This window comes from Macrobrachium rosenbergii, chromosome 3 (genome assembly GCF_040412425.1).
Source record: "Macrobrachium rosenbergii isolate ZJJX-2024 chromosome 3, ASM4041242v1, whole genome shotgun sequence".
Taxonomy (NCBI): domain Eukaryota; kingdom Metazoa; phylum Arthropoda; class Malacostraca; order Decapoda; family Palaemonidae; genus Macrobrachium; species Macrobrachium rosenbergii.
The window spans coordinates 79,950,741-79,963,437 of NC_089743.1; the positions used below are offsets into that span (position 1 = coordinate 79,950,741).

General features: G+C 37.6%; 1 protein-coding gene across 1 annotated transcript in view; it reads right to left on the reverse strand.

Moving 5' to 3' along the window:
• The window catches only part of LOC136826066 (mitochondrial fission regulator 2-like), a 42,367-nt gene that overhangs the window by 20,874 nt on the left and 8,796 nt on the right, over positions 1–12,697 (reverse strand). Inside the window, exons 2-3 of the mRNA XM_067082976.1 lie at positions 8,639–8,860; positions 3,462–3,575 (exon numbers count right to left, since the gene is read on the reverse strand). Of these exons, the coding sequence (XP_066939077.1) occupies positions 3,462–3,575; positions 8,639–8,859 (335 nt within the window). The 5' untranslated portion in view covers position 8,860. The remainder of the gene's footprint in view (positions 1–3,461; positions 3,576–8,638; positions 8,861–12,697) is intronic.

The window sequence follows — 12,697 nt, forward strand, 5'->3', positions numbered from 1 at the left end:
CATTTTGGGTGGTGTTCTCTCCAACGGTCTCTTTTATCTTTAATTTCTGGTCCATCACAGCTTTCCTCTGCTACTTTTGTAGTAGCATCTTCTTGTGCTATTTGCATTATTTCAAATGAATTTGATAAAATATTATCCATATCATATGTACCTGTTTCTTTATTCATTATCAATTTAGCTTTCGTTTGTAAGGCATTTTCTTCTTGGGATTTTTTTTTTGTGTTCCTTTACTTCCGTCTGTAAGAGTTTCTGTTTCATTACTGGTTTTTGTTACCGAAGAATATGTTTCTTAGACGGATCTTGAATTCCTCTCACTTTCAGTTCCAATTTAGCTTCCTTTATAGGCATCCCATTCCTTTCTTGTAAGATTTTCAATTCTGTATTGCACATAGAAAACATGCATTCTTTGGACCTTGAGTGATGATCTTGTCCACAGTTCACACACTTTGGCTTACTACATTTCCACTGTGTGGCATGTTCGTCAGAACAACAATAAGCATATATATGTTCATTTCAGCAGTTTTTCTTCATCTGTCCACATTTACTACAATTTTGACATTGCAGAGGCTTTGGAACATAAGGTCTCAGTTCTCTATTTTGGCCCAAAATTTCCATTTTTTGAGGTAGATCTTGACCCTCAAATTTTATTTTTGCAATTCTTAATACTTTAGTATTCTGTTTACTTGATATTATATATACCTCACAATCTTGGACTTTGGGATATCTCATTTCAAGAAAGTCCAACAGCATATTCTTGTCAACCAGTTCGTCATTATTTTCAGGAAGTACAATAGTATCCTGAATGCTGTGCATAGTGTCATGCTTCTCTACTTTTACATTCACACTGTCAATACTTTTTATGGATAAATAGTCTTCAGATTGGTTTTTTGTTGTGGCTTCTATAAGCCACATCTTTATTTTTATTTGTCTGAATGACATTTCTGTTGTTGGGTGTCTTTTGGTAAGAAGCTTTCCAACTTTAGGGCTGAAGTTTGTTGTTCTGTTTCCATGGTTAGAAACCTTGACCAACTTCCACTCCCAAAGAGGAAGTCGAAGTGAGTGAAGGTTGGGCAAGATGATATTTACTTTTCTAAGTTTGCTCTGTACTGGAGCATAGGGTTCCAGTGTAATTATGCCAAGATTTTTTTTACATTTTTCTAAACAGTTGTCAGAGGAGGTTCCAGCAGTCATCAACTGTGCCGAGTCACTACCATCAAAGGCCCCAGGGGTACTCAAATCTTTATTTTTACTATCATAAAGATTTGAGAGGGAGAAAAAAAAATGAACCTGAAAACCTTGAAAAGGTATCATCAGCTTTTCATGGAGTTTATTTTTCCACCAATGGCACAAGTGAGAGCCGGCTCCCAAATGTCCACGTCCCTACCCTACCCCATAGGGGATGGCACAACATGATTAGAGTAGACCAAGTGTAAGCCAAACCAGCTTGCTAGGACTGAGAGTATTCCAAGAATACAATCATCCCCACCCTAATCATGTTATGGGCAAACCGGATAGATTGCCAAGAGTCCTATCCCCAGAACCAGACACCCCTGGAATCCGTGGTCCAGCCCTGAAGAATAGTTCCGCCCTTGAGCTATCAATCTGATATCACCCAGGTCCGAACATTATCGCACAGTTGATGGTACTACCACAATTCCCACTACTTAGCTTCGGATATAAACCCAATCCCAGCTATGATATCTTTTCCTATTTATCAGGTCCCATAAATTTTACAAAAAGCAGAAAATTCCACAAAATTAGTCCAAAGAAATATATAATAATATATGAGACTCTTGGACTCAAACCTGGGAACAAATTCATGGGGTTCAAGAGCCCCTGCACCACGTCAAGGTGGTCCAACATCAAGGGGGAATACTTCACCAAACACAATGAGAAATCAGTAGGAAGGACTAATTCTAAAATCAGAACTGCTGCTAAATGCAGAAACAAATTGAATCCTTTTGCTGGTTGTTACTCTCTTCCCCCGGAAGTGGGCGGGGTTAGTCGCCTAGCCAAACAAAATAGCGCAACCAGCGAATTTCAGAATTTTAGCTGCTCAGCAAGTGAAACTAGTAGCAATGTAATTACTTGGTATGTTACTTGTATAAAATTGAAAAACAGTTAATGGGTGATAGTGTTTCTGAAGTCATGTCATACAAAAAAAGCAAAAGTGTTGCATGCCAATCTTTTGGAAGCAGAGCATTAAACAAGTGCTTTAGTTCGTGAAGTGTTTACAGCCCGGTACGACTGGTTGGATAACTTTAAAAAGAGAAGTGGCATACCCAGTGTGGTGAGGCCTATGTCAACAACTATGCTGCCAATGAATTTGTTCATGAGTTTAGGAATTATGTTTTATTCCCCAACAAGTGTCTAACTGCCAAACAGGACTTAAATTACTTGTGAGGAAAAGGCATTACTAGGCCTAAGGCCAATGAAGAACACGATAACTCTGTTGTTGTGTCAAAGTCTTAAAACTCATGTCTTGAGTAGTGTATAACTGTTGTAAAACCCACAAGTTTTGAAAAAGAATATTGTTAAAAAAGTCAAGTTACCTGCGATGTGGAGGGCAAACAGGGTCACCAGACAGTTTTTTCACAGAAGGATTAATGAAATTGTTGTTTCACATGTGAAAATATATTTACTGGAGAAAAATTTGCCTCTGATAGCCCTGCTGGTTTTAAAATAATGCTCCTGCCCACCCTTCAGACTTGCAGGACGACTTCTTTGATGAGTTCAATTTTATAACCATTAGGTTCTTGCCCCCTAACAGAACTCTGATCTAGCCCATGGACCAGCAAGTCATCTCTAATTCTAATAAATGCTACGCACAGGTTTTTCTAGGGGTGTCATGAGGTGACAGAGTTGACAAACAGTTGACCCTCAGAGAATTCAGTGAGAATCACTTTAATATCCTTCATTGTCTAACTCTTAATGATTAGGCCTCGTGTAAAGTCTTCTACAGGACCATGAACTCTGCTTGGGAGATTTTGTGGCCAGATGCTGTAACTCAAAGGGGATTTGAAGCCTTCTAGAATGAACCTAGTTCGACTGTGTATCTTGGCAAGTCCATGGGCCTGGAGGTCAGTGGTGAAGACATGGATGAGTTAGTGGAGGATCACAGATAAGAGCTGACAAGTAAAAAGCTGCTACAGATTCAGAGGAAGCAGCAACAGATGGCAAGTGAGGAAGTGTCCTCAGGTGGGGAGAATGGATAGGAAAATTTTCCCAGTTCAATAATAAAGGATGTTTGTGCCAAATAGGTTGCAAGCTGGAATGTAAATCTGCTGAATGATGAAATAATTTCCCACTGAAACCATGTTATTCATAGCCCACAAGGTAAACTTCACCTAGTAAGACACACTGATTTTCTTTTAAATAATCTAGCTTACATACTGGCAAGCATGGTAATAAAAAACCACATGCAATTCAAATAATAATAAACATAAAAATTAAACATCTACCTGAAGCTCCTCGATCTTTCGGTATCAGCAAGCCATTTAGGATCTATCTGGCTTTGGGCCTGTGAGGAGAACAGTGAATCACAGGAGGTGCTTAAACTTCTCAGTGCAACATATCTGAAATAAAGAGGAAATATTAAATTTGAGATATTTGTAACAACAATAATTATGCACTATTATTTACCATCTATTCTTTTTATGTAACACTATTTATTCTAACATCATTTAAGGAAACGCAACAAAATTAACTTCTCCCTTGCTACCTCTTTTCACCAATTTTTGGTCATCCACTGCCTTTCCCAAAAAATTACTTGACTATTTTCATAATACAAACCTTCATTCACTTTCAGCATAAATTGTTAAAAAAGCAAATATACCAATATCCAAAAAACTACATGCTTTGGAGAGTAAAAGAACAATGTGGCAAAATCTATAACTATAAAAAGTATTCTAACAAAACCCTTTAATATGTATATTCTGATATGAGCAATTTCCCAACAAAGCCTCATTCTATGAATGATAGAAAGTAACATGATAAAAGTAAGGCGAGGGTTCACTATTATAAATAATTTTTGAATAATGACCAAAAATTGGGTAGGAAAATACCTAAGATAGCTGGACAGTAAAACATGAAGATAATGATTACAAAGTAAGAGAGAAACCTACATCATTGGGGACCAGAGGAATACAACATGGCACTACAACATGCAAGGCACAATAAAAGTAGTCATAACCTTAAGTAACTATACCAGATATTTTTGTTAGCATCTAAACATGAGCTCAAAACTACCATATTCTGGAAATAAAACCAACATTGACTTCATAATACTGTAATTCCAAATGGCGTTTTACTTATGATACAAAAAAACATAAACTCCGATGTACACAACACCTACGTGACTTCAATTTCATCTCATACTAAAGCCTTATTCCTCTTACAAATTCCTCAGCATATTGAAAAAATATCAACTATGGAATACAAAAGGAAGGAGTTACTTTTCCTCACAGCTAGATCACAATAACTTTATATAAACTTTATTCCCAATTTCATAACTTTCCATTTATAGCTCACTCTCCTTATTCCATCCATATATCTCTCCCTTCCTTCTCTCAATCTTTTCTGCCAGACATAAAGTCACCAACACCTCCTACTAACACATGCAAAAAACTTGAGTTATCATCTAATTGTTTTCAAAACTTTCCTGAATGTGTTCATTCTTTCTGAAATTTTCTCATTTGTTACCCTCTCAGTTCATGACACTCACGAAACTCACCTCTAACTCTGCACTTCTGATTTCAGTCTCTTTTCCAGCACCTTGCTATCACCCACATTTTACATCCATAAAACAAAACTGGACAAATATGTTTTCACCATTTTTTCTTCCAACTGTATCTATCACAATGCACATTTTACATTATTTCATTACCAATGTAGCAATCTGTCTATCAGTTTTAATTATTTTGCATTTATATTCAATTCACAACTAACTTGTTCTTGGCCTTTATCAATACCATACTTTGTCCTTGAATACTGATAACTAGTCTTTTCCATCATTGGCACTGTTCACCTTCAATAACAATCCTGAAGCTTTCCTTCTGAATCAGCAACCAATACTGTGTTGTCAGCATACCAGTTTTTGTTAGCTTCCTGATCAACAACACTCACACCATCCACATCAACTTCCCCCTTTGCATAAGCTCAATACAATGAAAATGAAATGGGACATCACACAGTCCTGTCTCAATTTGTTTCACCTCCATCTATTCACTCAGTTCCACTATCAATTACTGCCTTCTAATTACATGACAATTTTCCATCCACTCCTGCACACCTACATTTCACTAGCGCTCCATGTTTCACCCTATCAAAAGCTTGACTGTAATGTAAGACATACATCCAGATCCTTTTGAACTTGTATTATTCTCACTCACAACATTTTCAGTACAACTCCCTCAACTATAATCTACTTCTTCACTTCAACCTGTTAATTACTACTCACAAAATTACTGGGACTTCCAAAAGCTGACTTGAGATAGCCAAAATTTGGGGGATAAAACAAGGGCAGGACAAGAGGGAATATTAAGGTCCACAACTTGAATATTAGTGAGAGGTTCTACTCTCTGACCCTACCTTCGGCTCCGGCAGCCGCCTTCCTCTTTCTATCCCTATCTAATTTATCCAAATGAGACCTCAAAACTTTCCATTTCTTCTCATCCCATCCATCGCATTCAGCACAAGTAAGATCTTTCAGACACTCTTGTCCTCTACATTTTGCACAGATCGCCATCCGGGTCTTGCAATCCTCTCTACAATATCTAATACTTGATGAACTAGAATCAGATATCATGAAAGAGAAATTGCAGTAATCCAAACTATGCTGAGCTGAAAAGCTACCAACACAATCAGTACTTCACCGAATCCTTGGGAAAAGTGATGGAAAAGCTCAAATTCAACCACCAAAACATTCAGTGTTGCATCGAACACCAGCAGAAAAGAAATGACTCTCTCTGTTCTGTTGTACCTATTGTTCCCCGATAGAGGGTGGGTAGTTACCTACACTAAAAAACAAATGAATTGCTACTGCGAACTTCAAATTTTTAACTGCCATGTGAGTAGAAAGTATAGCTGTCCAATTACTTGGTAAGTTACATATATGAAAACTTATTTTCAAAGTACAAGCAGTCCCCGGTTATCGGCGGGGCTCCGTTCTGAGGGTGTGATGATAACCGAAAACTGCTGCTAACCGAAATTCGGCGATTTCAGCACTTTTTCAGTGATTTTCGGGCTTATCAGTGCCGAAAAGCGCCAATTTACAACCCTTAATGGCCTCTACAAAACGTCTAGTATTCGGTGAGTTAACGCCGAAGCGGAAAAAGTTTTTAAAAAAATCACAGTGGCAGTTTTGAATTAAGAGTTCGGAAATTTTTTTTTGTCATTGCCTGAGACAGTATGCAACCATCAGAAACCGAAAAAAAATATGCATTATCATATATAAATATTGGAATATATGACAGCGAAAAAAAAGCTTATAATTGTATACAAATCGCTGGCTTAAAGCTAATGAGTTAATTTTTTTGTTGTATTGTACCTAAATTGTGATGATTTTTGGTATATAACAAATTGTAAAACAATCAAAAACAACAAGAAAAATATTATCACAAATGATGCATGAATTAAATAGCTGGTGCCGAAAAATGTTTTTCAAATTCACCATAAATCGAAATATTGCCCTAGAAACTTTACACGTTTGTTGAAAAATGAAGCTAATTGATTGAATATCTAGACTGTAAGTGTTTTAGCTTACAATTGCAGTTTTCACCATTGGTCGAACGGAACCGAAAGTCGAATTTTTCTATTTATCACATGATTTATGAAAATATTTCAAAACTGATAAAAGCTACAACCATGTCATTGTATAAATATTTTCATATATAAAACTTTATGTAACACTAATATAAAAGCGTTGCAAATTCAACGAAAAAATTTCTGAGATGTTAGGCCCACCGCTTTACTGAAAATGTTTTTTTTTAAATTCACCATAAATCCAAATATTGTGCTAGAGACTTCCAATTTATTGCAAAATGAAGGTAAACGATTGAATATACAGAATGTAAGTTTTATTACAATTGCGTTTTACCATTTTGGTCAGTTAAAGTTGACCGAGAGGTTGAAAACTTAGTTATGCTGATTTATGTGAAAATATTCAAGACTGATAAAAGCTACAACCATGGCTATCTTCTGTTGTATTGTACATGAAATTGCGCACATTTTCATATATAAAAGTTTATGTAACGACTAATATGTAAGCTGCAAACATTACTACAACATGAAAGAATTTCTGAGATGTTAGGCTTACCGCCTGCGTGGAAAAAGTTTTTTTCAGAAATTTACATAAATCGAAATATTGTGCTAGAGACTTCAGTTTTGTTTGCAAAATACTGGTACATGATTGAATATTACTAGAGTAAGCCTTAGCTTATAATTGCGTTTTTACCATTTCCGAGTTAAAGTTGACTTGTCCCCGTGATTTATATGAAAATCCTGATAAAACTATAACCATCCTTATTTTCTGTTGTATTCTACACCCCCCACATTTCCATCTTTATGGACTAATATAAAACAATGCAAACATTCACAACGTGACAAAAGAATTTCCTGGGGAAATGTAAAATATTTTTCAAAAATTCACCATAAATCGAAATATTGTACAGAGACTTCCAATGAAAATGAAGGTAAATGATTGAATATTACTAGAATGTAAGGATTTTTAACAATTGTGTTTTTGACCATTTCGGTCGAGTCAAAGTTGACGATTGAAATTTTGGCACATTTCAAAACTTATAAGCTACAACCATGAGTTATTTTCTGTTGTATTGTACATGAAATAACACATTTTCATATATAAAACTTTATGTAATATAATATAGAGCCAAAAATAAACAAAATGACAAAATTTTCATCTTTTCGGCCCACGAGTTACGGTGGAAAAGTTTTTCAAAAAATTCACGTAAATTGAAATATTGTTCTAGAGACTTCCAATTTGTTGCAAAATGAAGCTATGATTGAATATTACTAGAATGTAGAGTTTTATTATAAACCAATTTCGGTCGAGTCAAAGTTGACCAAAGGTTGGAAATTTTTGTAGTCAGCGTGCAGTGCGTCCATTTGGCACCCAACAGACAATTTTTAGTCGGCGTTTCTTAGTTATAACCTCTGTATGTATTGGCACAATACCCAATTATCGGCGCCGTTAAGTGGAAATCTGCAATTTTCAGCGCTAGACAAGCCCCGTAAAACTGGATTGCCATTAACCAGGACAGTCCCCAGTTATCGGCGGGCTCGGTTATCGGTGATCCGTTTTTTTGGTGCTTGTCAAGTGACAAAAATCGGCAATTTTCGGAGTTGGTGCCGATAACCGAAAATCGCCAAAAAAGCCCAAAAAATTGCCAATCTTTGTTTATCAGCAATTTTTGCTTATCATTACACCGTCGGAACGGAACCCCCGCCAGTAATCAGGGACTGCCTGTCATATAAATATTACGTATAAATGTTTTCAACACAAAACATGTACTCCCACCCTTTACTGAGGTAAGCATTTAACCCAAACAACTCTAATTTAAATGACTCAAATGAATCATACATGAATATTAAGTGTAAAAAAAAAAACTTAAAGGGGTACCTGAGATATGGTCTTTCTACAGGCTTCAGTGGCAATGCTGACCCTAGAATGCGAACTATGGACCTCCGCCTGCCTCTTGTCGAGGCAGACGTAACTTCATGCCTCAGTCTTGTCAATACTGGTCCTAAGCCTAGAGCCTCAAGGAGCATCCATATACTGTCCCCTACATCCAAAAACAGCTCCTCCACCACCCCCACCATCATGGATCTTGATTCACTCATCCTGGGAAATGTAAAAATATTTTAGTGCAATACAGCAATAGTCATATGAATTCATTTAATTTCCTTTAAAAATTACATCACATCCTACAACTAATTGCAGTTACAAAACAACTGTATATAAAGAGAGCCATAAACAAGAAAAATCATCTTCTAGGTGGATGTTTATTCTTCACTTGCTAAAGCAGCTTTCATGGTATTATAGAGGTAATGATAAAACAATTTCTATTACTTGAACCTGATTTATTTCAATTTTCTTTTCTTGTATAACTGGTTTGTACATATTTGTGTTTCTTCTTCAGAAGGTACTTCCTTCAATAGCAACAACTATTTTCTTCAGGCTGAAGAACATGACATAAGGCTGCAAAATTCCATTTCATACTTTAGGAAAAGTACTACAAAACTTTTGGTGTGTCTTTAAAAACTAAGAGAAAAGCTCAGAGTTCTAAGGTAAAAAAATAAAGGGGTCTGACTTCCATTTAATTCGGCAGCTTATATAATTTCTGCATAATTTACAACCCCACGCCTATAATTGCTGTGTCTGAATGACAGACATACAACAGCTATGATGAAATCAACTGAATTCCACCAGGAATACCAAAACTTCAACAATTATCCTACCAAATTAATCATAAAGAGCAGCTAAGTCATCTTAAGCAGCACTATAAAACATTTCTTCAAAATTTACTGAACATTTGTCTCACAGCAGATTATGCCATAGCCTCTGGACCATGAGTTTGAATTCTCTTGCTTCATGGAGCACTCAAGCTCACAGCCTTTTTTCAATGTGCTGTACTTTAAAAAGTCTCAGTAACAATAAATGACAATTATTTAAGTATCAGGCAATAACAGCTGCTGGGTAGATTTTCAAGAAAGTAGAAATCTTTACAGTAAAATATAAATAATTAATTTAAACATGCGAGGGGAGGAGGGAGGGCTCTGATCATGTAATTACTTGGTAAGTGTATATATATATATAAAACTTCATTTTATTATAAAAATGTCATTGTTATATAAGCAACTTACCAAGTAATTACATAGCTGAATCCCACATTGAAGGAGGTGGGATGCATGGCTCTATCTATTCAAACACATTAAAAATTGTAATGAAATGAGAATAGAAAAAAAATGATAACATTGGTAAAATGTTTGCTAGTTCCTTACCTGACGAGGGAGCTGCTAAAGAGAGTACTGCCTCTGGTTGGCGCTCATCTCAACCAGGTGCGGCATAGCAGTATAGCCAGGAAGCGCCTGCCTCTTAGCGGGATTCTTTACTGTGAATGAGTTTTCTGATTGCAGATAAAGAATGAAAAAGTTGCCCCTGCCCTGGGCTCAATACCATACACAAAAACAACCAGAGTAATCAATGTAGTCACCTAGACCATGAATTAAAAACCACTACCCAACAGAAAAAACAAACTGGAGGGCACTTCACATACATAGTACCCCAGGCTCCCGTACAACTCAATGCCCTTATTTCAAGGCGAAGAAAAAAAAATGTATGGAAGGGACACTTCCCACACTCCCTCTCCCATCATCATGCCAGCAACCAAAAACGGACCCAAGGTACGCACGTTCTCATATATAGTTTCGACTTAGCTCCCAAGTAATGTGAGGCAAAATTGACCTGACCTACACTCCAATATGTTGTCTGGATAATTGAGGAAAGCAACAAATTATGTTTAAAAACCATGGACGTGGCTACAACTCTCACATTCTTGTGCTTTCATTTTCACTAAAGGCAAGTCATCAATCTTAAACTGCAAATAAGCCTCAAGGATAAGATCCTTAAGAAAAAATGCCAGAGCATTTTTCAAGAGAGGACGCAAAGGATTTTTCACTGAGCACCAAAGGTTGCTCGATGCACCATAAATCTTTTCAGTTCTTTGCAAATAAAATTTAAGTGCCCTTACAGGGCAAAGGGCCCTTTCCTCATTCTCAGGCCATAAGACATCTACCAGACTTTTGATAGCGAAGGAACGAAGCCAAAGATTGTAAGGGGTTTCATTCTTCGCTAAACCTAAGAGCAAACAAATACAGCACACCAGAGCGAAACCAATTCTCTTATCTAATGCGTGCAACTCGCTAACACGCTTAGCTGTAGCCAATGCTACCAGAAACAGTCTTCCTTGTTAAATCTCTCATGAAGATTGAACTTACTGTAGGAGGTTCTAAAAACCACTTTAAGACCAAGTCCAAGTTCCAAGCTACTAATTTCTCTGACTTACCTTTGGTCGTATCATAAGACTTAATAAGATTGGACAAATCCTAATTAGAGGAGAGATCCACTCCCATGTCTAGGACGCTAAGATGGATTGGCTCGTTTCCATTTTGAATTTGGTTTTCTGGACAAACAAATTCAGGCACTACATCAGGGCTGGCCTCCCAGTCTCCTGAGGCCTTGGGGACTCACAATAACCCACTGTTGTAGAACCCCAGAGGCGAGCTGGCATCTCGACCACTTTGATGGCTTCTTTCTCAAGGAGGGAAGACATTCTTGGGAGAAGGAGGAAAACTTCTTGGAGGCTGCCGAGTAGGCCATCAATACGACCAGTCAAAGGAGGCTTCCATATGAATGAGATGCAATATCCCTCCCTCAAAACTCCCACAATCTAGGTTTTTGCTCCTTTTGCTTCCCATCCTTCCCAAAAGTGAAGGAGCCTTGCTCCTACTGGCGTACGGAGGATGCGGATCTCACGCAAGGGAGCTTCAGGGGAGGACTTCTTGATCGCTCGAGAGGCGAACTGGGCATTAGCACAAGTCTGGGAAAAGCCTCTTTGCCTGCCCCTACCACGAAAGGGCTGAGGTTGGACAGGGGAAACCATCCTAAAGGAGAATTTCGGAGTTTCTCTAGGGCACCTCGCAGACTGAGCGATGAGGTCCTGAGTAGACTTCTTCTGAAGGTCAGAAGAAATCTGAAGAACTGTAGCCTGTGGGAACAAATGTTGTTTATCCAGTGGGGAATAAAGAAGAGTGGACTTCTGCAACAGGGTCACACCTTTAGTGGCACAGGAACACCACAGCTCCCTTTTCTTTAAAATGTTCATCACAAAAAGGGAAGCCAGCTCCAGAGATCTGTCCCTTATACCCTTGTCGAGACAAGATATAACACCCAAAAAATCTGAGGTGTAGTCCTCCAGGACATGAGGACAATCCTTGATCTTACGAGCAAGGGCACCCACTGCCCAATCTAATAAACTAAGCACCTCGAAAACTTTAAAAAGGTGTTTGAACAAATGGTCTAGCTCCGAAGTCGAGAGCAGGATCTTTGCAGAATTGAAAGCCGACCTCCAGGACTGAAGTACAGCCATTAGCAGGCAGAAACATACTGAGCTCTTTTGCTGGACTAGTTCCTCTCTTACCCAGAAAGTGGGCAGGGTTAGTCACCTAACCAAGACAAAGTAACACTACCGCGAATTTCAAAAATTCTAGCTAAGGGTTAATAGAAACTATAGCTAGTTAATCACTTGGTAAGTTGCCTATATAAAATTATGTAGTAATTATAAATATTGTAATACATTACTGTACTACTGTCTTATGGGTAAAAATGTTATTTTCATGATAAAATCACAGTTTTTGAAAGTAAATTATTATTTTCCTAACTATACAAACCTGAGGTCCTTTACATTGGAGTACTTATGGCGAAACTGAACTTTGCCGTTACTCTTGAACAAGGTGGTTAGGCAGTAACTAAACCAGGTAGGCTGGTATACCCGCCTGCCTGGATATGGCTTATTCAGTTGCCTTTGCGGTCCAGGTTCAGATTGAGGTGGCGCCAGAGGCGGGCATAATATGTAATGTAAAGGACCTCAGGTTAAGAAAAATAACACAATTACTTTAA